General features: G+C 36.1%; 1 protein-coding gene across 1 annotated transcript in view; it reads right to left on the minus strand.

The window, feature by feature from the left end:
• The window catches only part of WDHD1 (WD repeat and HMG-box DNA binding protein 1), a 49,563-nt gene that overhangs the window by 24,292 nt on the left and 643 nt on the right, over nucleotides 1-24,628 (minus strand). Inside the window, exons 2-10 of the mRNA XM_052647004.1 lie at nucleotides 20,326-20,437; nucleotides 14,668-14,819; nucleotides 13,036-13,147; nucleotides 12,822-12,872; nucleotides 11,687-11,782; nucleotides 8,487-8,579; nucleotides 7,595-7,701; nucleotides 7,249-7,390; nucleotides 4,104-4,314 (exon numbers count right to left, since the gene is read on the minus strand). Coding sequence (XP_052502964.1) covers nucleotides 4,104-4,314; nucleotides 7,249-7,390; nucleotides 7,595-7,701; nucleotides 8,487-8,579; nucleotides 11,687-11,782; nucleotides 12,822-12,872; nucleotides 13,036-13,147; nucleotides 14,668-14,819; nucleotides 20,326-20,437 — 1,076 coding nt within the window. The remainder of the gene's footprint in view (nucleotides 1-4,103; nucleotides 4,315-7,248; nucleotides 7,391-7,594; nucleotides 7,702-8,486; nucleotides 8,580-11,686; nucleotides 11,783-12,821; nucleotides 12,873-13,035; nucleotides 13,148-14,667; nucleotides 14,820-20,325; nucleotides 20,438-24,628) is intronic.

Below are 24,628 nucleotides of genomic sequence, written 5' to 3' on the forward strand. Positions count from 1 at the left end.
TGTGAGGGAATTCAGTTAGCTGTCTTCTACGCTAAGATTTGCAAAAGGGTAAAGTAACACCACTTTTCTAACTTATATTTTCTAATTGTTATTTTCATAAAAAGTATTATTTATGTTTACATATAATGAGTTTGTTGTTAAAGTGAATATTTTAAAAATTTCTCAGTTTTAATTGCTAACATAGTAAATAATAATAAACGTAACTTGGCAAACAATTTTCTTTGGGATCCTCAAAAAGTTTAAGAATGTAATGAGTTCCTGAGACCAAACATCTGAGGAGTACTATACTATAAATCCTGCATGCTTTAAATGTAGCACAATTTACCATTAACATTGGCATTTTACTTGGTAATGTTCAAATGTGTTAATTTTAGCATGTAAGTTGTAATAATCATTTATTTAAAGGTTCTTAATTATAATCTCAATATCTTAAACAGATACCAAACTATTCAGGTCACCTATTTCTTGAGTTAGCTTGGCAGTTTGTGCCTGTCAAAGAATTTGTCCATTTCCGGCTTCCCTGGTGGCTCAGTGGTAAAGAGTTTGCTTGCCGAGGCAGGAGAAACAGGTTCAATCCCTGATCTGCCAATATCCCACAGGCTGCAGGGCAACTAAGCCTATGCACCACAACTATTGAGACTGTGCTCTCGAGCCCAGGAACTGCAGCTACTGAGCCCACATGCCTCAGCTACTGAAACCTGCATGCCCTAGAGCCCATGCTCCACAACAAGAGAAGCCACTACAATGAGAAGCCCTCACTGCAACTAGAGAATAGCCCCCACTCACAACTAAAGAGAAGCCCTCTCAGCAACAAAGACTCAGCATAGCCAAAACGAGGTAAATAATAAAAAAGAATCTGTCCATTTCATCTAAGATGTTGAATTTATAAGCATAAAGTTGTTCATAATGTTCAGTTACTAAACATTTGTTAATAGCAGTACTATCTTAGAGAAATATAACGTGAGTTATAAATGTAATTTAAGATTTTCTAACAGCCATATTTTAAATAGTAAAAAAATGCAGGTATAATTAATTTTAATAATATACTGTATTTAAAATATAATTTCAGTAAGTACTCAATGTAAAAAAAGGCCAGATATTTTACATTCTTTTTGTACTGTCTTCAAAATCTTGTCACATTTAATAATCACAACATATCTCAATTTGAACTAGCCACATTTTCAGTGCTCAATAGCCACAAGGGGCTAGTGGCCATAATATTGGATAGTGAAGGTCTATGGGATACACAATGATGATATACCTTCACTACTTATATCAATCATTTGTGTCTTTCTTTCTTGATCAATCAGGATAGAGATATAGCAGTTTTATTGACCTTTTCAAAGAATTAGCTTTTGGTTTAACGCTAGCAAAGTAATGCTCAAAATCCTTCAAGCTAGGCTTGAATACTACATGAACTGAGAACCTGCAGATGTACAAACTGGATTTAGAAAAGTCAGAGGAACCAGAGATCAAATTGCCAACATCTGCCGGATCATACAAAAAGCAAGAGAATTCCAAAAAATCTACTTCTGCTTCATTGAGTATGCTAAACCTTTTGACTGTGCGGATCACAACTAACTATGGAAAATTCTTAAGAGATGGGAGAACCAGATCACCTTAACTCTCTCCTGAGAAACCTCTATGTGGGTCAAGCAGCAACAGTTAGAACCAGACAAAGAACAATGGACTGGTTCCAAATTGGGAAAGTAGCATGTCAAGGCTGTATTTTGTTACTCTGCTTATTTAAGTACATCATGCAAAACACTGGACTGAAAGAAGCACAAGCTGGAATCAAGATGGCTGGGAGAAATATCAATAACATCAGATATACAGATACCACCACCCTTAAGGCAGCAAGTGAACTGGAACTAAAGAGCCTCCTGAGGAAAATATAAAAACTGGCTTAAAACTCAACATTCAAAAAACTTAGATCATGACATCTGGTCTCATCACTTCATGGCTACTAGAAGGGCAAAAAGTGAAGTAACAGTGATAGATTTTATTTTCTTGGGCCCCAAAATCACTATGGACAGTGACTACAGCCACAAAATGAAAAGAGGCTCACTTCTTGGAAGAAAAGCTATGACCAACCTAGACAGCATAGTAAAAAGCAGAGACATTACTTTGCTGACAAAGGTGTGTATAGTCAAAGCTATGGTTTTTCCAGTAGTCACGTACAGATGTGTGAGTTGGACCATAAAGAAAGCTGAGTGCCAAAGAATTGATGCTTTCAAATTTTTGGTGCTAGAGAAGACTCATGACAGTCCCTTGGACAGCAAGGAAATCAAACCAGATAATCCTAAAGAAGTCAACACTGAATATTTATTGGAAGGACTATTGCTGAAGCTGAAGCTCTCATACCTTGGCCACCTGATGTGAACAGCCAACTCACTGGAAAAGATCATGAAGCTGGGAAAGATAGAGGGCAGGAGGAGAAGAGGGCGACAGAGGATGAGATGGTTGGATGGCATCATTGACTCAATGGACCTGAGTTTGAGCAAACTCCAGGAGATAGTGAAGGGCAAGGAAGCCTGGCATGCTGCAGTCCATGAGGTCACAAAGAGCTGGGCACAACTTAGTGGCTGAACAACAACAAAAACCTTTTGGTTGTCTACTCTTCAAAAAAAATTTAACAGTTTTATTGAGATATAACTGACATACCATATAACTGACCCATTTAAAGTGTACAATTTCATGGTTTTTGGTATATTCATAGAAATGTGCAACCATCAGCACAATTTTAAAATGTTTTCATCACCTCAAAATGAAACCCTGTACCTCTTAGCTATCACCCTCTATTTCTCTATTCATCCTTATGCAACCACTAATATACTTTCTGTCTCCACAGATTTCTCTGTTCTGAAAACTTTACATGAATGGAATGATGTAATTTATAGCTTTGTGACTGGCTTCTTTCACTTAGTATAATGTTTTCAAGGTTTATCCATGTTGTAGCCTGTTCTTTATTATTTCCTTCCTTCTGCTTGCTTGGGATTTAATTTCCTCTATTTCTAGGCTGCTAAAGCAGAAGCTTTAGATCATTGTTTTTTTAAGGATGAAATGTTTTTCAATATATGTACTTAATAGTATGGCAACACTTTACCAACTCAATCATCAGTCAGTTCAGTTGCTCAGTCATATCCAACTCTTTGTGACCCCATGCACTGCAGCACACCAGGGCCCCTCCCTGTCCATCACTCCCAGAATTTATTCAAACTCATGTCCATTGAGTCAGTGATGCCATCCAACCATCTCATCCTCTGTCGTCCCCTTCTCCTTTTGCTTTCAATCTTTTCCAGCATCAGGGTCTTTTCAAATGAGTCAGTTCTTCGCATCAGGTGGCTGAAGTATTGGAGCTTCAGCTTCAGCATCAGTTCTTCCAATGAATATTCAGGACTAATTTCCTTTAGGATGGACTTGTTGGATTTCCCTGCAGTCTAAGGGACTCTCAAGAGTCTTCTTGAACACCACAGTTCAAACGCATCAATTCTTCAGCACTCAGCTTTCTTTATAGTCCAACTCTCACATCCATACATGACCACTGGAAAAACCATAGCTTTGACTAGACAGACCTTTGTCGGCAAAGTAATGTCTCTGCTTTTTAATATGCTGTCTAGGTTGGTCACAGCTTTTCTTCCAAGGAGCAAGTGTCTTTTAATTTCATGGCTGCAATCACCATCTGTGGTGATTTTGGAGCCCCTCCCAAAAAAAGTCTCCCACTGTTTCCATTGTTTCCCTATCTATTTGCCATGAAGTGATGGGACCAGATGTCATGATCTTAGTTTTCTGAATGTTGAGTTTTAAGCCAACTTTTTCACTCTCCTCTTTCACTTTCATCAAGAGGCTCTTTAGTTCTTCTTTGCTTCCTGCCATAAGGGTGGTGTCATCTGCATATCTGAGGTTACTGATATTTCTCATGGCAATCTCGATTCCAGTTTGTGCTTCATCCAGTCCAGCATTTCTCACGATGCGCTCTGCATGTAAGTTACATAAACAGGGTGACAATATACAGCCTTTGATGTACTTCTTACTTACCAACTCAATACTGACTTTGAATAATAGTTTTAATAAAAAATGGAAAATTCACAGTCAACTCATACCAACTGAGTTTTCATCATCTTCGAGAATGTGACTTCGCTGTCTAGGACGACCTGAAGCCAGCATAAGGTCATCATCATCTTCCTCATCATTCACAATCCCTTTTGAAAAAGAGTGGGTTTTGACTGCATTTTCTTTTAGACAGTCACTGACATTACTTGTATCATCTCCATCAAAAAGATCTTTATAATCCTTTTCTACTCTGCTAGACACCTTGAACAAATTAATACAAATAAGAAAGCATTAGTGAACTATTTAGATAAACACAATTACTCAGAAGGCAACCTTTTAACATGTACCTATAAACTCTACTGAGTAAGCAAATGCCTTGGTAAAAACAGTTAGCAAATATATTTATTAGGACTGTTATTTACATTATGAAAGACCTAGTCCTTACTTTAAATGCCTTATAGTCTATAGATAAGTTGGAAGTATAAGACAGACACGCAAAGAATACATGTGAATATCCAAATATAAAGCAAGATTTTATTCCTCACAATCATTATCCAGAAAAGAAGTCACCTATGAGTCCTTAAAAAGTCTCTCACTATAAGATATTCTCTCTTTATTTTCTTTTTGAACAAGATACTGCTTAGGTAAGATGTTTAAATGAGCTCAGTTAAAGCTTGTTCTGGGGATATTTTTGGAAATTTTTTGATGCTTATAGAATTAAACAGAACCAATAGAAAAATAAAAGTGGCAATTAAATTCAACATTTATCACTGATTCCTAGGAATATGAATATATTGCAAGTACTGAATGTCACTGTAAAAAATTTTTGAAATCACTTTAAAAAGTGAGCAGTAAGCAGTTATGCTGTAAAGATCACAGTTATTAACATAGAATGAATAAAAACCATACAATGTTAAGTCAAAGGAAAAACTTATAGCTGGGAATAAAAGTCTAGTAAGAACACCATTAATGGATTTGAAAGGGACTATATCACAAATCTGTTAGGTGGAAATGCATATAAATGTGTTCTGGAAAGTTGACATTTAAAAAATGAAGAGAACAGGAAAAATATTTCTAAGTTCATATGACTAAATAGTTAAATAACTAAATGCTAAAAGAAGGTATTTAACTATTTTATCCATAGTCCTAAATGTTTACATACTCAAGTTGGTAATAAATTTGGTTTTAACTTTGTTATCAAAAATGAGGATTTTAATCTTTTCCTTACAGAGAGGGCCACTCAGTGCTAGAGGTGTTGTAACAGAAATATGTACTGTGAGAAACAAAAGCAAAAAGGAGAGAGAAGACAACTCTAAATAGAAGGGCTAAGGTTTTATAAGAGGTGACAAACTAAATTATAACAAATTTTTTAAAATTCTTTAAAATTTTATTGAAGTACAGTTGATTTACAGTGTTAATTTCAGCTGATTGAGTTATACATATGTGTATTCTTTTTCATATTCTTTTCCATTATGGTTTATCATAGGTTTCCTGTGGTAAACAACAGGACCTTGTTGAACTAAAAATTATTTCTCAATTTACTTTTTGTTTTTATCAATGTTATATATACATATAGTCAGTGTTACAGGTTTAATATAAAAACAGATGATGGATTTGTTCACTATCTTGATTATAGTTATGGTTTCAAAATTTACCTAATCATACATTTCAAGTATGTACAGTTTACTTTGTATCAACTGTACTTCAATAAAGCTATTTAGGAAAAAATAAGCTATAAGGATATGCTGTACAGCATGAAACAGCCAATATTTTTTAACAACTATAAGTAGAACACATCCTTTAAAAATTGGGAATCACTATATTATATACCTGTAACTTACATAATACTGTACGTCAACTATACTTCAGAAAAAAAATTCCTCTCTCTGTTTTGGTCTTTTTCCCTACACAGATTTCCCCCAAAGATCTTCCAATCTCCTGCTTGAAAAGCATAAGACTGGCTGACAATGCTCTGGGAGCCAAGTATGAAAAGTGAGCTGGAAATCCGAATGTTCAAATATATACATTTTCATATATTCTTTTTCAGAAGTTTTTCCCCTTGACCCAACACCACTCAGTGGTACCCAGTGTAACCTTACTTGGAGAACAAGTCTCCAGCTTTCTGCCAGAATGTACGCGGGCTAGGGAGGACAATCACCCAGCTGTGCTCACTGCTGCTGAGACTGGAGGGGTCTATTTGCTTATTAAATCAACCCTCCTGTTTCCAGCTCCACTTTTATATGCCTAGGGCTACCAAATTTTGAATTTTGGGGACTAAATCAAGCAAGCTAAATGGCACCTCAGCTGACCCCCATTGCAGTCTTAGGACTCAGCTTTTTGAGAAGTTCAATCTAGTTTCTATTTGTCCTTGTATTTTCCAACTTCCAGATTTTTTATTTTTTTACTATCATCATTTTAACTATCTCCTTTATGAGATCATGCACTTAAAAAAAATTGTCAGGATTTCCTTGGTGGTCCAGTGGTTAAGAATCGGACTGGGTTTGATTGGGTTCAATTGGGTTGGGTTGGGTTTGACTGCGGATTGGGTTCAATTCCTGTTCTGGGACGATCCCACATGCCATGGGACAACTAAGCCAGAAATCCATAACTATTGAGCCTGTGCTCCGCGGCAGAAGCCACCACCGCGAGAAGTCCATGCACCACAGCTGGAGAGTGGCCCCCACTCGCTGCAGCTAAAGAAAGCAGAAATGACCCCGCACAGCCAAAGATAAATAAATAAACATAAAAAAATAAAATTCAGTCGTTTTGGTAGGGCTTTCAGGTATCAGGTATTTGAGCATATATAAAACAAGCTCTGAGAGTTAAGGCTAATTCAGGACAGAAAAACTTCAGGTTAAACTAAATTACAGCTATTAACTCTAATTTTCATATATAAAACATTTAACTAAAAATTCCTAGAACACATGAATACTAAAGCAGTATTTCACAAAGGCATTTCTTGGAGAGCCATGGAATATTAACGGACATTGTATGGAGGGAAAAAAGTTCCTTAGCAAAGTGTATTTGTGAAACATTAGGATAAAACAAGTTTAAACAGTTCTATGACAGAGCATTACTGAACATCTAATAACATAAATTATAATTTTCAAAGAAGGTAACCTAGTTTGCAGTGTTTCCCAAATTCATACGACCACAGAAAGACTGAAGAAACTGTTCAACCCTATTACTTATTACCTTACTGTTTGACATCTTTCCATTGGGGTCACAAACATTCTCCAGGAGCCCCAGATTTCCTTCTGCATCAGTATAAGCTATTTGAGCACAAGTAGGATGCCATGACAGGCCACAAATTGCATAACCTTTCTCATGTTTCACCCTAAAAATTAAAATGTAAGCTCTTAAAACCTTGTCAAGAAAATTATAAGCTATCCATTTCTGTAAATTTTATTTAGCAAAGTTTTGATAAATGTATTAGTGTGCATTTTAACAATCTACTGATCACAAATTTGAAATGTTTAATAAAAAGCAAAAATCTAATAGAAATAAGCAAAAAAGAGACAAAAGATTTACTGAATCATACCTTTCAATGCAATTTTTGGTTTCCACATTCCAAATTATAATTAAACCATTAATACTCCCTGCAGCTAAATACTGTCCACAAGGAGACCAGGTTACTATATTCAGTGTCTAGTAAAGAAAAACAATTAATGAATAACTATTTTATTTAATTTGAAACTAAAAAACTCATTTTATTACCAAATTCAAAATTTTATATCCAATTTTTATTTAAATCTGATACACAAATGGCAAGACAAAGTTTATTTACTTTTTAATGTTCTTTTCCAGTAATACTTAACAAAGTAATAGCAGCTACTAGTTTGCTTATCATCAGAAAATTATAAGAGCACAATTTTAAAAACAGAATCTAAGAAATGCTTTTATCCTGGAGAGACAACACAAGTTATCCTCTTAGCAGTCATCAAGATGAAGAACCAGGAAGTGAAGCGAGTCATACTAAGAAGCATAACTGCTGACCTACTGGGCCTCTGTTTCCTAACTGCAAAATGGATAGAATGAGAGAAAAGAGGGGGAGGGTGAGAGAGAGACATAGACCAACAACCTTTCCTGTTCTAAAATTCCAGGGTCTAATAAACCAGTCTGAAGGAAGTTCACTTAACAATAAATGCTTACTACTAATAATGTGAGAGTTATCTATTCTAATACTATGCTAGGCATTTGACTTCTTACAAATTAAAAGATTTTCTTATCAAATTTCACAAAGGAGAATGGTCAAATAAGGACCTAATAAAGACTTATCTACTGTCCAATTATTGGCTAAATGAAGAAAGGCTGAGGGGTGGAAGATGGAGTTCTTCTCCATGTCTAACAATATTTAAATGTAATTGTATTAAAGCAAATTATGCAGTAAATGTTCCCATTAGCCTCTTGAAAGTATCACTTACAAAACCTACCTGAGAGATGAAATCATCTGAAAGATCAAACTGGTTACTCCAAGTTTCTCTTCTATATAGCTTAACAGATTTTTCCACAGGAACTGCCAGTAACTATTAGGAAAGATATATGATTTAAATAGAAGTTGACATTAGGTTTAAAGAGGAAAAAAAGGCAGAAAATTCATCCAAATAAGAGCAAAGCTATATTTTAATTGGCAAGTAACCAAACTCAGAAGGTTACTTAAAATCCTAGTAAGCAAAGAATAGGTGATGATCACTCAACTGCTTGTACTGAAAAACAAAGCACTTATAATACTCGTATTTTTAATACCATTTCTTGAGGCATATAAGCACTTTGGATCTAGAAATTCATCTTGGACTTTCCTGGTGGTCCAGTGGTTAAGACTCTGTGCTCCCACTGCAGGGGGTTCAAGTTTAACCTTTGGTCCTAGTTTCACATGCCACAATGTGTGGCCAAACAAAAAAAAATTTTTTTTTTTAATTCATCTCATTTGCTGGAATGGAAGAAAAGAGCCACAATACTTTGTGTATCTTAGAAAAAGGAAACTTATCTTCTTACGTATTCTTCCAAAGAAATAGATTAGTAAAAAATGACATATTCTTTTCACACTTACCAAAAAAATGTATGGTTTTTAAAATTTTATTGTTTCATAAGCAAAGAAAAATACATACCAGATTTCTCAACTATCACTTTAATGCTGAATGTACTCATAAAAGTTTCCATGACACAAAAGGGTATACATTGAAAAGTAACTCTCTCTAATCCCTAAATCCTATTTCTACTTCCCAAAAGCAAAGAACTTAAGCACAGTCTATACACGAATGCATTATGTACACATATGCAAAGAAACAATAAACAGCATTCTATCTACTATCTGTATCTACAGCTCTATAGCCTGATGTTTTTAGTATTTCTAAAGATTGAGTATTCCCTGTGAAGACACAGATATACCTCATTCTAACAGTTGCAGAGTATTCCACTCCCAGGAATAAACACCACAATTTGACTAATTCTCTACTAAAGAACATTTAGGATGTTTACAATCTTTTGCTACTACAAATAATGATAAGACATTTTTGCCATACATGATACATAGTGCGTATGTGCCAAATATATCTACAGAATATACGCCTAGAACTAGTTCTATTGTTCATGCATTCCAATAAAAACTACCACATACTCCTCCATACAGTTTATATCAACCCTTTGAAGTTTGAGCATCAGACAAATGAAAAACAGATGATCATGTTTCAATTTTTCTTTCAGTATGAAAGCAAGTGTTAGTTGCTCAATCCTGTCCAATTCTTTGCAACCCCATGGACTGTAGCCCACCAGGCTCCTCTGTCTGTAGAATTTTCCAGGCAAGAATTGGAGTGGGTCCCCATTCCCTTCTCCAGGAGACCTTCCAACCCAGGGATCAATCCCAGGTCTCCTGCGTTGCAGACACATTCTTTACCATCTAAGCAACTAGGGAAGTCCTTAGTATAAAAGGCTGCATGTATTTTCATATGTAAAAGCCATTTGTGTATCTTTTTCTATACACTGTCTGCTAATGTCCTTGTTCATCTTTTTATTGGGATCTTACTGATTTATAAGAACTCTTTGACTATCAAAGAAATGAACTCTAAATCATAATTATTTCAAGCTCTCAGTTTACATTTGTCCTTTGCCACTGAAATATTTTTTTCGTATTACCGAACTTATAAATTTCTTCTCAAAATTTTCACATACACAGAGAATTTGAAAAACAATACAGCAAATATCTATATAATGAGATTCACCATGTGATAGGAAGGCCTCAAGATGGTTCTCAGTAATTCTCACCTCCTGGTATTTATGCCTTTTGCCAGTACATTTATTAAATCTCCTTTTCTTCACCTTTTTAATATACTAACTTCCCACATTTGCTATACTACCTCTCTGTTTAATAGATATCTATTCATGAGTAAGCAGCAAACTTTTAATTTCCATAGCACATTATATGTTATATTCGCCACTTTTCTTTTTCAAAACTTTTAGTTTTCCATATGGCTTTAGAATAAGTTCTTTGGTCCCCCTAAACATCTTACTGATATTTTATATTGAATGTTTTCAACACTATAAATAATTTAGGCAATAACTGATATAGTAATATCAAAAATTCATTTCAAATAATGGGATATATTTTTTAATGTACTTTTCTAAATATTTTCATTTGCAACAACATGGATAAACCTGGAGGTATTATGCTTAGTGAAATAAGTCAGAGAAAGGCAAATACTGTATGTTATTACATCTGGAATTTAAAAAATAAAATAAGTAAATAAAATGAATAAATAAAACAGAAACAGACTCACAGATAAATAGAACAAATTAAGTGGTTACCACTGAGAAGAGAGGCAAAGTGCAAAAGAGGGGCTAGAGATTAAGAAGTACAAACTATATTGTATAAAATAAATAAGCTAAAAGAATATATTGCACAGGGGATGCAGCCAATATTTTATGTAACTTTAAATGGAATATAGTCTAAGAAAATTCTGAATCACTATGTTGTATATCTGACACCACGAAACATTGTAAATCACCTATTCCTCAATAAATAAGTAACTTAGAAAAAAGAATGGGATAAATTTTTTTCTAAAGTTTTCTTTTACTCTTCTGGGTAGCATGTTTCTCTTTATTTGGCTCTTACACATTTTTTGGAGTTTACTCCAAGTTATTTTATCTTTTCCCACCATAGTTTCTAAATGGCTGCTGTTTATATACAGGACTGTTACTAGTTTCATATATTAATTTTGCTTCTGACTACCAGATTGAATTTTCATATCAGTAATATTTTTCCCTCAGTTGATTTTCTTGGGATACAAGCATTTTCTTGTATACATTCTCCTTCTCTTCTTTCAAATGTCTCATATCCTTCCATTGTCTAACTGTATCAACAAGTACCCCCAAGATGTTAAACACTAGTAGTAAAAGTTAATATAACAAGACTGTTTCCACATTGTTTCATTTAGAAAAATAAAGGAAAAAAAAATACAAAAAAAGACAAAAGTTGAAATGTTTCTTAAAACTTTTCAATAATAATTAATTGGCTTTAGCTCTAAAATTTATAGAATAAATGAAATAGTTACAATTAAAAAAACTATTCTTACACTCAAAGGCAACAAGGACCAAAACACATAAATAAAACAAAGGTTGAAAAATGAGAGTCGCTCACCTTCCCACTTTTCGGCTGCCAAGCAAGTCTGCAGATCGATTTTGCATTTACCACATCATTGCATTTTTGTAGCAGTGGCCAACTAACAGGACATGTCTGATAAAAAAAAAAAAACAAAACAGGAAAATCCAAGTCTTCTGACTGAAAAATAACCATTTTAAATAAATAAAAATGCAAAATAAAATGCAAAATAAAATGCAAAATAAAAACTTATTTCCCTTTATGAAAATTCTCCCCAAAAGATAAGCAGCACTAAATACATTTAATAAATGGTTTCTTCAAACTGATACATCGCTCAGAAAAAAGCAACTTAATTCACTTTAACCTAATTATAATACAGTATTTGATTTACCTAAGTTCCTTTAAGTTTTTCAGAATTATAAAGAACACAAGTCTTAAATAATTAACTCAATAAGAGTATTTCCTATGTAGGACAAGCGAACAATATACTCACTGAATAAATACAAACAAAAACCCCCAGTACATTAAAATCTTAAAGTAACTATGAAAAGAAACTTGAGAGATTTACTGTAAAATGTCAAGCTGTCAAAGTCAATTCTTTTAAACAGTTCAAACATGAGGGAAGGGACTGTGGCTATGAGCTGAATCGTATCTGTAGGGGATGTTTTTCTCATCAGCCACATCATCCCCACAAATGCCAAGCCTTCTCTGATTGTCTCAGGAAGAATTAATTGTTCCTTCCGCTGATCCAGAAAGCACTTTCTTCATACCTCTTTTAAAACTACTATCAGGCTGGGTTAGAATAAATTGTGTGACTCTCCAAATCAAGTGTGGCCCATGTCTTATTTTTGAATCCCCAATATCTAGGGACCAAAATATGGTAATTAGTTTGTAAATATATAACGATCAAATTTCCCTTACTGACTTACCAAACCTAAAAATGAAATATAAATCTATACTTTCTTTTGTGATTGGGTACAAAATCAATTAGTCTTCAACATATTTACTTTTGAAATTACCATGGAATTCAATCACAAAACCAGTATTTTATGCTACTGAAAAGAAACGAACTATGAAGGAAAAGAATTACTAATTTGGCCCAATAATACATTATGTAACACCCAATATATGACCAAATAGGCAAACAGTTTAAAATTCAAATTGATGAGTTTACCTGATCTGAAATTTGCCACACTTTGACAGATCCGTCACAACTAGCTGATGCCTGCAGGAATGAAACAATAGATTTCTCTATAGTTAGACCCATAATACTATATGGAAACTGGTTCAAACAGGCTTTTATCAATTGCATGAAATTTTATGCTAATTTTCTTACAGCTTTAAACATATTCATCAAAAAATGCAAAAAGAGGAGAAAAAATGATTACCAGAAAGATGTCCTTAGGGTCAAAGGAAAGACTTAAAACAGGGGCATCATGTCCTCGAAATGTTTTCTGTTGGCTGCAATCCATCACATCCACAATTTTGACTAGAAAGTCACTAAGAACAAAAAGAGTAATGTATATCAGTAAATGTCAATGCAAAGGCTCTCAAAAGCTATGACCCAAATATTTCAAAAACACAAGAGTAAATGCCATCATTTCTTTGTTGCAACATGTGAAATCTGGCACCCATATCTAATAACTTACCTTTTAGTTTTGCTCTATGCTGCTGCTGCTAAGTCGCTTCAGTCATGTCTGACTCTGTGCGACCCCATAGATGGCAGCCCACCAGGCTCCCCCGTCCCTGGGATTCTCCAGGCAAGAACACTGGAGTGGGTTGCCATTTCCTTCTCTAACGCAAAAAGTGAAGTCGCTTAGTTGTGTCCTACTCTTCATGACCCCATGGACTGCAGCCTATCAGGCTCCTTCGTCCATGGGATTTTCCAGGCAAGAGTACTGGAGTGGGTTGCCATGGCCTTCTCCTTCTGCTCTATAAAGATGCTATAAAACATAACTCAAGGTTTCCTATATGTTCAATACAAATACTTTTAGAAAGTGGCTTCCTTAGTTAAATCTTAAGCTTCTATTACTTGCTAATCTAATTACAGTAATAATCATTTTTAAAAGCACTTTGCCAGCACTGCCCTGGTGGTCCAGTGGTTAAGAATCTGCCCTGCAATGCAAAGGACACTGGTCTGACTCCTGGTCTGGAAAGATCCCAAATGCTGTGCAGCAATTAAGCCCTCGAGCCGCAACTACCCACACGGAACTACTAAAGCCCACTCGCCCTAGAGCCCATGCTCTGCGACATGAGAAGCCACCACGATGAGAAGTACGCACATCCCAACAAACAGTCGCCCCTGCTTGCCACAACCAGAGAAAGCCAGTGTTCTGCAACAAAGACCTACCATAGCCAAAAAATTAAGGAAATCTTAAAAGAAAAAAAAAAGCACTAGGCCTTTTACTCCAACTCAGAAATTCACCAATTACACTTTCTTCCTATGACAAATCAGCATCAAGAGAAACAAAACTCCTAACTGTACAGTGTTGCTGCTAAGTTGCTTCAGTCGTGTCCGACTCTGTGCGACCCCACAGACGACAGCCCACCAGGCTCCCCCATCCCTGGGATTCTCCAGGCAAGAATACTGGAGTTGGTTGCCATTTCCTTCTCCAATGCATGAAAGGGAAAAGTGAAAGTGAAGTCGCTCAGTCGTGTCTGACTCTTAGCGACCCCAAGGACTGCAGCCTACCAGGCTCCTCCGTCCATGGGATTTTCCAGGCAAGAGTACAATGTACGTTCTGTCTAAAATAATTTTTAAAATTTTGTATCCAACTATCATCTTTCCTCAGTCTTTTCCAATATTTACTTAGCAGGCTGTCAACAAAGCAATATACCTCAATTCACAAAGAAGCACTAGTTTATCATCAAAAACCTTTACCAGAAAAAAAGACTAAAATATAATACTTAAATAACAACAACAAAGAAGGACTAGAGTCCTGAATATGTTATCCTGAGTCCAATGAATGAGGCCATTTTGTTCTAATATTATTTCATTTTCTGATACCAAAGAGCCTTACCTAGATCCAGCAGCAATTTTTGTACCATCCCCATTAAAGACCACATGGTTTGCATTTGTGGTGAAGCGAGTCAATATTCCATCCGGAACTCCTTCAGGAAATGTGTGCACTTGAATAGTATTGTTAGATACTGCAGTGACCAATTTTCCATTCTAAAAGAAAAATAAAAGAAACACTGGTAAAAATGAACTAATTGGGAGTCCCTCAGTAGTTAAAAATCCTGTAAAAACCAACAACAAAAAATTTACAAATGTAATCAAGCTGGAATCAAGATTGCTGGGAGAAATATCAATAACGTCAGATATGCAGATGACACCACACTTATGGCAGAAAGTGAAGAGGAGCTAAAACGCCTCTTGATGAAAGTGAAAGAGGAGAGTGAAAAAGCTGGCTTAAAGCTCAACATTCAGACAACGAAGATCATGGCATCTGGTCCCATCACTTCAAGGGAAATAGATGGGGAAACAGTAGAAACGGTGTCAGACTTTATTTTTTGGGGCTCCAGAATCACTGCAGATGGTGACTGCAGCCATGAAATTAAAAGACGCTTACTCCTTGGGAGAAAAGTTATGACCAACCTAGACAGCATATTCAAAAGCAGAGACATTACTTTGCCAACAAAGGTCCATCTAGTCAAGGCTATGGTTTTTCCTGTGGCCATGTATGGATGTGAGAGTTGGACTGTGAAGAAGGCTGAGTGCCGAAGAATTGATGCTTTTGAACTGTGGTGTTGGGGAAGACTCTTGAGAGTCCCTTGGACTGCAAGGAGATCCAACCAGTCCATTCTGAAGAAGATCAGCCCTGGGATATCTTTGGAAAGAATGATGCTAAAGCTGAAGCTCCAGTACTTTGGCCACCTCATGCGAAGAGCTGACTCATTGGAAAAGACTCTGATGCTAGGAGGGATTGGGGGCAGGAGGAGAAGGGGACGACCCGGGATGAGATGGCTGGATGGCATCACGGACTCATGGATGTGAGTCTGAGTGAACTCCGGGAGTTGGTGATGGACAAGAAGGCCTGGCGTGCTGTGATTCATGGGGTCGCAAAGAGTCAGACACGACCGAGCAACTGAACTGAACTGAACTGAAGTGAACTGAATCCATGTTAAGAGAAAAATAATCACTCAGTGTACAACTTTTCTGAAATAGCTATTAGCAAGAAAAACTTATTTGCTGTCTTTAGAAAATTTAATTCCCCCTTCATCAGCCCAACTTTCAGCCTCTGATTTTTCTTGTACTTCTGCCAAGAAAAATAATTAAATAGTGTTTTATGGATTTCCAAATGTCACAAAAAAAGACTCTGACAAGAAAGCATAGCTCGTCTCAATGAGGGAACAGCACAATGGACACGCTATCAGTGCTGCCCTATGTTCCGGAAAACAAGCATCAGATGTCTTTGTGGAATAGGGTGAAGTCTAAATGCAGAATTCACAGCTCCCTTTTTTTTAAGCACGCCACATAGCAGGCAGGATCTTAGTTCCCTAACCACGCATTGAACCCAGGTCCCCTGTAATGGAAGTGCAGTGTTTATTTAGTATTATAAAAACACCTGAATACATAGAAAATTTTAGGATCTGAATATGATCAGCAAACACTGTTGTTCTGCAGAGCTTTTAGCTAAGAATCATAAAAGATTAAGGATCTGCCCTACCACCTTAATTTTTATTACTTATCCAGGAAGAATTAAGTCCTGATGGGCAAGACATAGTCTACCAACCCCACACACAACTTAAAATATCATATGGTCACTTTATTAATTTATATTGAATAATAACTGCTGAAAAACACAAAGTACTCAAGTTTGTTAATGAACTTACTTTACCCTACACCAATAGGTCTCAGCCGTATTTGCATACTTGGGATCTCTCAGCTTATCTGCCGCATCTGCTCCCATTCTAATGGGAAAAGAACCTGGTAATATAATGGCAAGTTACCATACAGCAGTATTTGGGGAGATGTATCCATCTGTTCAAACAACAGTACAGACAATTCAAATATGAACTGTGATAAACACCTCTGAGTTCAATTACTGGAACACTGGTGAAAAATACTGTTTATGCCTGTTTGCAACTACTGTATATAATTAAAAACCCACAATAAACTAAATTGATAATGTTGAAGATAAGCTAACAATAATTTAAATGTGAAAACAAGAAGAGAATTAACAAAAAACTATAACCAACTCAACACAACACTGATGGTGCAAAGTGTTCTTTGGCCAAACTGTTAAAACACCAACTATTTATTTATGTGCATGGGCAGAAATTCTGCAACCTGGCTATTCTTTACTTTGCAGACAGATTTCTTAGTAGAATACTAAGCATCCTCAGTTATCTCCAGTAAAGAATCTTGGTAGTTCTTTAACACAACTTTAACTAGCCCTCTATTCATTGAAAATGTTAAAATACATAACTACACTAACTCCCTTGCAAGCCCGGAATAAAGGCCTTGCTTTTAAGTCATTTTCAAACAAATCTATTAGGAAATCAACTCACTACCAGTATATAATGTCAACTAGTAAAAACGAAAGAAAAAAAAGAAACCATGCAAAGGATCAGAGCTGTGTTCTGGACCAGGTCAAGACTATTCTTTTTTTTGGTACACAGGGAGGAAGGAACCCCAGTAAAGGATAACTTGGGCCCACTGTGTTCCTTACGAGCCATTTGACCTTCCTATGAGCTTTGATTTTTCCCAGAAAAAAAAGACAGTATAAAATACTAAGCAAGTATTAACAATAGTTAACTACTCACAGATACATTGATACATCCCACTTTTACTATTTTGGAGGGTGGTACTTTTTTTTTGCTTTGTTCTCAATTAAAGCACCTAATTGTATTTTCCTTATAACCAATTATGCTTTAAATGAAATACATTGCAAAACTGTCAACTTTGCATGGCTATTTGGAAATACCTTTTCATTGAAGTATTGGGTTAGCCAGAAAGTTCATTCAGGCTTTTATGTTATTGAGACAGCTAAAGCTTAGGCCAGTTGATAGGGAGTCCAAGGACCCTCAAGGAGGAGGAGGAGACCAACATTCTTTATACATTCTTTTGCCTTAAAGCATCTAGTCACATAGACTCCACAAACAATACATCTTGCACACGTGTTATGTTTTTTTCTTTTTTTAACTTCATGTTAATGATTATAATGGTAACCACATATCTTGTCTGAGAATCTGTTTTTCCCTCAAGACGGTTGTAGGAATACATCCCCCCTAGCTAATCCTGTGCTGATGTTATCTCAAGATGTATGTTATGGGGGGGAAAGGTCCAATAGAGCTTTTACAACCTTGAAAAGGTTTTTTAATTTATTCTTAGTGACAAATTAAAAGTATGTAACGCTCTGCTCAAACTGATGACAAGGGTATTTTCTCTACCCCCTTCTGATGTCTATGTCAGAAACTTTCTCTGCTCCTTTTCAATAAACTCTCTTTGCCACAAGCCTTGAGTGATTTCTGTTATTTCCATGAGAGCCATGAGCTGGGTAGAACACAGCCTGCACTCTATGGCTTCACCACACCAGAACTGATTTCATCTCATTATGAAACCAGAATGAACTTTGAGGCCAACCCTACACGGCCAACCCTACACGGCCAACCCTACACGGCCAACCCTACACAGCCAACCCTACACGGCCAACCCTACACGGCCATATACTATACTATAAATTCCATTCCTAAAGCCAAACATTTTAGCACTTAACATGGGACTTCTAGTGGGCTGAATGATGTTGATGCTCAGTCCCTAAGTTGTGTCTGACTCTTTGCGACCCCATGGATTGCAGCACACCAGGCTTCTCTGTCCTCCACTATCTCCCAGAGTTTGCACTGCTCAAATTCATGTCCACCAACTTTGTGAGGCTATCTAACCATATCATCCTCTGCCATCCCCTTCTTCTTTTGCCGTCAATCTTGCCCAGCATCAGGGTCTTTTCCAATGAGTCCACTCTTTGCACCAGGTGGCCAAAGTATAGGAGTTTTAGCTTCAGCATCAGTTTTTCCATTGACTATTCAGGATTGATTTCCTTTAGGATTCACTGATTTGATCTCTTTGCAGTCCAAGGGACCCTCAAGTCTTCTGCAGACCATAATTTTAAAGCATCAGTTCTTCAGTGTTCAGTCTTCTTTATGGTCCAACTCTCACATCAGTATATGGCTACTGGAAAAATCATAGCTTTGACTCTATGGACCTCTGACTATATGCCTCTATTTTTGAATATGCTCTTTAGGTTTACCATAGTTTTCCTTCCACAAGCAAAAGCATCTTTTAATTCCATTTTGGAGCCCAAGAAAAGAAAATCTGTCACTGCTTCCACTTTTTCCACTTCTATTTGTCATGAAGTGATGGGACCAGATGCCATGATCCTAAGTTTTTTTAGTGTTGAGTTTCAAACCAGTTTTTTCAATCTCCTCTATCACACTCAAGAGCTCTTTAGTTTCTTTTCACTTTCTGCCATTAGAGTTGTATGATCTGCGTATCTGAGGCTGTTGATATTTCTTCTGGCAATCTTGATTCCAGCTTGGGATTCATCCAGCCCAGCATTTCGCATGATATACTCTTCATGGAAGTTTAAGCACGGTGACAATATATAGCCTTGTTGTACTCTTTTCCTAATTTTGAATCAGTTGTTTCATGTCTGGCTCTAACTGTTGCTTCTTGACTTGCATACAAGTTTCTGAGTAGACAGGTAAAGTGGTCTGGTATTCCCATCTCTTTTAAGAATTTTCCAGATTGCTGTTATCCACATAGTTAAAGGCTTTAGCATAGTCAATGAAGCAGAAGTAGCTGCCTGTCTGAACTCCCTTGTTTTCTCCATGATCCAACAAGTGTTTGCAATTTGATCTCTAGCTCCTCTGCCTCTTCGAAACCCAGCTTACATACATCTGGAAGTTCTTGGTTCATATACTGTTAGAGCCTAGCTTGAAGGATTTTGAGCATAACCTTGCTATGATTTAGCTCATATTTAATTACAACAGTCATTTATATTTTTCTCCTGGGAAGACATTTTCTATTCTATATGATTATTTAAAAAAGAATATGTAAAGTATTTAAGACCATCTCATCTACCTTAATGAGTCTAGGTTTGAAAAATATATGAATTCTATAGAAAGATTATTTTTTCTATCCAAATACAATACACAACTCAAAATTCATCAAAAATAAAAACTCAGATACTTAGTTTGCAAAGTCCTTCTGAAAACACAGCTCCATTCTCCAAGGAACCTATATCTCATTCCCATATTTACTTTAAATAAAATATTAGAAATATGAAATAAGTCTCTATCTTGAAGTTAATGAAACAGTCCTTTTTTCCAGTACAATTTCTCAAGTTATGTGAATTAGTAAGCTAAAATTTTGAAAATATATTGTTAATTTTCCAAAGGAGAACAGGAACATTTAAAACTCTAAAGATAAGGTATAATTTCTTGCATAAATTTTAACTGGCTCACTGTCACTATCCATTAATCACCTTTTATAAACCACTCAGATTTTACCTGTAAAAAATTTTAAATTATGGCATTATTACACATTTTAAAATATTATTTCATAAGAGAAATAAAAAAAAAATCTGCATTCAGAACTTCTATAAAAATATTTTTCATCCAAACATCACATGGCAGTGTCATTTCATATCAATTGCTGTAATTGTTTGTAATACCTTTAAAGCACATGAATATGCTTTTTCTCCAACATTAATGGATTTAGGGTCATCATCATCCAAATCTTCCCAAATCCTCACATCACCATCACTTCCAGAAGTTACAATACAGCTGTGAAGGAAACACACTCATTAAAAAGTCACCCAGTTATAGGTTTATTAATTTTTTTAGAATGCTACTTTATCTCTTTTTTAATTAAATCAAGGTTATCAGCCAATGTTTCCTTATTTTACATATATTAACCTCAATAACAAGGACTGTTAACCTCTCATTCTATAAAATAAAATGTAAGTTTATGTTCTCTACAGTTTCTCCATGGCATAAAATTATTTAGATATTTGCAATAATGTAAGACAGTGAAACCTGTAATCTCTGTAACAACAGGGACACAGACCAGGTCTACTTCGCTTACCACTGTGCCTACAGCACAAAGCAGTCTCTGACAGAAGCTTTGATAAATGCTGAATGAATAAATGGATGAATGCAAGAGCTCAATTATCCAAAGCTGATTATTCAAGTGGCTATCTGTCATCTCTCAAATCTTATTTTCTGAGTGATGTTATTCATTTGTTATGTCCTCTCTAGACACAACAGTAAATAAAATACAAAAATAAAATGGTAAATGGCAAAGAGTAGCCATATAAAAAACTATGGATGGGGGCTTCCCTGGTGGCTCAGTGGTAAGGAAGCCACCTGCCAATGCAGGGGACACAGGTTTGATCCCTGATCTAGGAGGAACCCACATGCAGCAGAGCAACTAAGCCCATGCACTACAACTACTGAGCCTGTGCTCCAGAGCCCAGGAGTGGTAACTTCTGAGTTCATATGTTGCAACTACTGAAGCCCATGCTCCTCAACAGGAGGGCTCCACAATGAGAAGCCTGTGCACCACAACTAGAGAGTAGCTCCTACTTGTAACAACCAGAGAAAGCCCACACAGCAATGAAGATCCAGCACAGCCAAAAATAAAAACAAAACTATGGATGTTCAGGAGAAAAAAATTAATTTCCACTTGGAAAGTCAGAAGGGTTCATAAGAAAAGGACAGGTAGGACTGTATATGCTGAGATTGGTAAAAAGGACAGTTTCAAACAGACAATACTACATGAATCAAAATAAGAAATTAGTAAAGCATAGGGGAGTTTACATGGAGCAGGCATGCCAGGAAACTGAGGGGGGAAAAAGTAGATTGACTTTAATGCCAGAGTAAGGAGTTTGGATTCAGTTCTATGAGAAATAAATAAGAGGACTGTAAGTCTCAGTTTGCCCTGGACATTCCTGATTTATGCACCCTGCTGATTTGGCATTTATCCTAATTTTTTGCTTTAAAATTTATCAGTATTAGTTGCATTAAAATTTGTCCTAATTTTTCAGTTTAAAACACATTAGCACTAGCTGTGTCAAAATTGATGAATTTGACAGACTTCTTTTCCCTTTCAGTTTCTGCCATGAATCGAGTTCTCACCTCAACATGTAGGTAAATCTGCAAGACAACCACTGATACCCATCTCTCCCTTTCCAACCCTTTCTTGATATAACATAACACCTCTTTTCAAAGACAACAGGTGTTAACTGATAAAAAATTTTTTAATGTTTTGACACAAATTTTTTTACAAAAACATTGTCTTGAAATAGTTTTTGAATAGTAGTATGTTACAGATCTATTAAAAAGAATAATTTGCCAATCATTAAATAATTTAAAAAACTGTACTTTATTTTGAAACCCTTCTCTCCATTCTCAAAGGTATCCTAGGTTAGATAATAAATGAAGAAATCCACTGTAAGTTTTTAAGCAAAGGACTAATTCTATCACACCTTTATCCTCTCTCCCACAGCAATGCTCTTTCCCTAATCTAACCACCCCTTCCTAACCCTTCCAGTGGGCCTCATGAGATTCATGGTCAGGCACCAGCAAAATCAGCTTTTTTCTGAACATTCCTCTGAAAACACTGCTTCCTCTTCAGCCTTCTTAAGTGGTGGCTGACTTCTTTTCTATATCCCTCTGGGACCCCACGTTATTACCCTGGCCATTCTATCACCACACCCTACTCTCTCAGGAAAAAAAAAAAAAAAGCCTGAAACTGTCATCAGACCAGCTACAAATTCTTCAAGAGAAATCCCTTGTTCCCTAACAATTTTTAGCAGAAGGCTCCTTGTTATTCTCTAACACTATTCCTAATGCAATTCTGTATTTTCAATATCCATGTAGATGAAACCTTCTGATACTTGATCTTGTACCTCCATCCCATCTCAGACTCAAATTTTGTCTTTATCAACACTGCAATTGGTTCATAATCTGCTTCAAGCATCTTAATCACTTATTGTTTCACTATTTTTAAATTCTATTACAATTCTATCTACAATCTACTGAAAGTACCTTTTCACTGTTTCTCATTCCCTCAAATTCTCACATACCTCCTAATCTGGTTTAGATCCATACTGTCACTAAAATGAATTCTTTATGTTATACTCAAATAAATCCTTTGGGTTTCACTTTGTCTACCAAAAAACAACAACAACAACAACCCTGGTTAAACATCCAACTCACTGCCTATTAATAAATTTGCACTTACAGAACTAAACAGAATTGGAGAAAACACAGAACCAGATTATTTCATCCCAATCTAAATTCATAACTATTAATTTGAATTAGGCCTTTAGTGCTGCCCTGTAATCCAATTACATTTCCCTAGTTCATTCAACTTACCCTCTCTACTAACCACCTATCTCATATCTACTCCTCTTCCTTCAAACCTCTACCTCCTGTCCATTCTCAACTAATGACTTTATTTCCTGTTTCACTCAGAAAACAGAAACAGTCTATAGAAATTATCCACATGTTCTCCACATTCATTCTAAGTGCTCCTTTCCTCTGTTTATAAAACTGACCGTGCTCCTATCTCTGGCCAATCCCTCCTGCTTTTTACTCTACCATAGCGCCTCTCATCCACTCAAAGACATCACCATAGCCATTCTCCTTCTTTTTATTCTAATATTGGCTTAACCCTCTTTTGGTTCCTCTCCACTGAAACATATGCTGTAATCTTTCTCACCTTAAAAGATTACCTTTCCTGACTTCACATTCCTATTCCACTACTCTCATTCTTTCAGTGTCGTCCTCATAAACGCCAATCATTTTCTATTCTCCTAAATCCATTGTAACAAAGCTTTTATTCTTATCACTCCATTAAAAAAGAAAACAAATAAAAATACCCTCAACTTGACCCACCAGCAGAATTTGCCATAGTGTATTTCCTCCTCCTTAAAATATTTATTTGGCTTACTGATACCATTCTTGTCTCTTGATTTTCTACTTTTCTTACAATCCCTTCTTATCCTCTTTGGCTACACCTCCTTCTCCTACTTGGTATCCTAATATTCTGGAGTGCCCAGGGCTTAGACCTACAATCTCTTAAAAAAATAAAACATTCACTCCCTCCCTAGATGATTTCATCCAAGTTCACAGCATTAAATATCCCTCCCTTCTGAAACTAGGCCAACTTCCCCCTCCTATATGCTTATCACTACACATATCACTTAATAACTCTAACTGTAATTCTAAATGTATTTTTTGTAATTAATTTGTATTCTGTTTCTGTCAATCTACAAAGACTTTAAGGTCAATGAGGGAAAAGACTGTGCTTTGATTGCACTATTGTATCTCTAGCACCCAGTGGAGTAGACATGCAATATTTTCTCAGTGAATCAATCAATACAGGAGTGACAGCAGAAGCCACACAACTGGACAGTACTGAATAGGAATTCAGAAAGCTAAAAGGGAAGCTGGGAGAGATATTCACACAGTGAGATATGGGGAAATCACTGTGGCTTATACATGATTTAACGTAAACTCTATGCTACTTATATCAACCTGTCTTACGGCTTGTTAAACATACACTGTACAGCTGCTTTAACCGATTAAGAAAAGAATATGTTGAAAAGTTAAAATGGACTAATTGCAACTCAGGCATTCAAATTAGAGCTGGGTGGGCATTGTGGATATGGTTTCAAATACATTCCTGAATTGCTGAGAATTTGAATTTTATGAACTGTATCAGATTCAAGGATACCACCAGCTGTTCTCAAAACAGTATCTGCTAGCAGCTGCCAACTGCAACCTTATAACTATACAATCATACTGGACTCCAGCTAATCCTTACTTAACAAGCACCCTTACTTCTTGCCCACACCAATCATAATTCTGACAAACTACTCATGCAATTTTGCAATCTGGGCTGTTGTAAGTCTCCCTCATTTTGTAGTTCAACAGAACACAGTTCAAGTGCTTCTTTAATCTGTATCT

The sequence above is a fragment of the Budorcas taxicolor genome, chromosome 10 (assembly GCF_023091745.1).
Source record: "Budorcas taxicolor isolate Tak-1 chromosome 10, Takin1.1, whole genome shotgun sequence".
NCBI lineage: Eukaryota > Metazoa > Chordata > Mammalia > Artiodactyla > Bovidae > Budorcas > Budorcas taxicolor.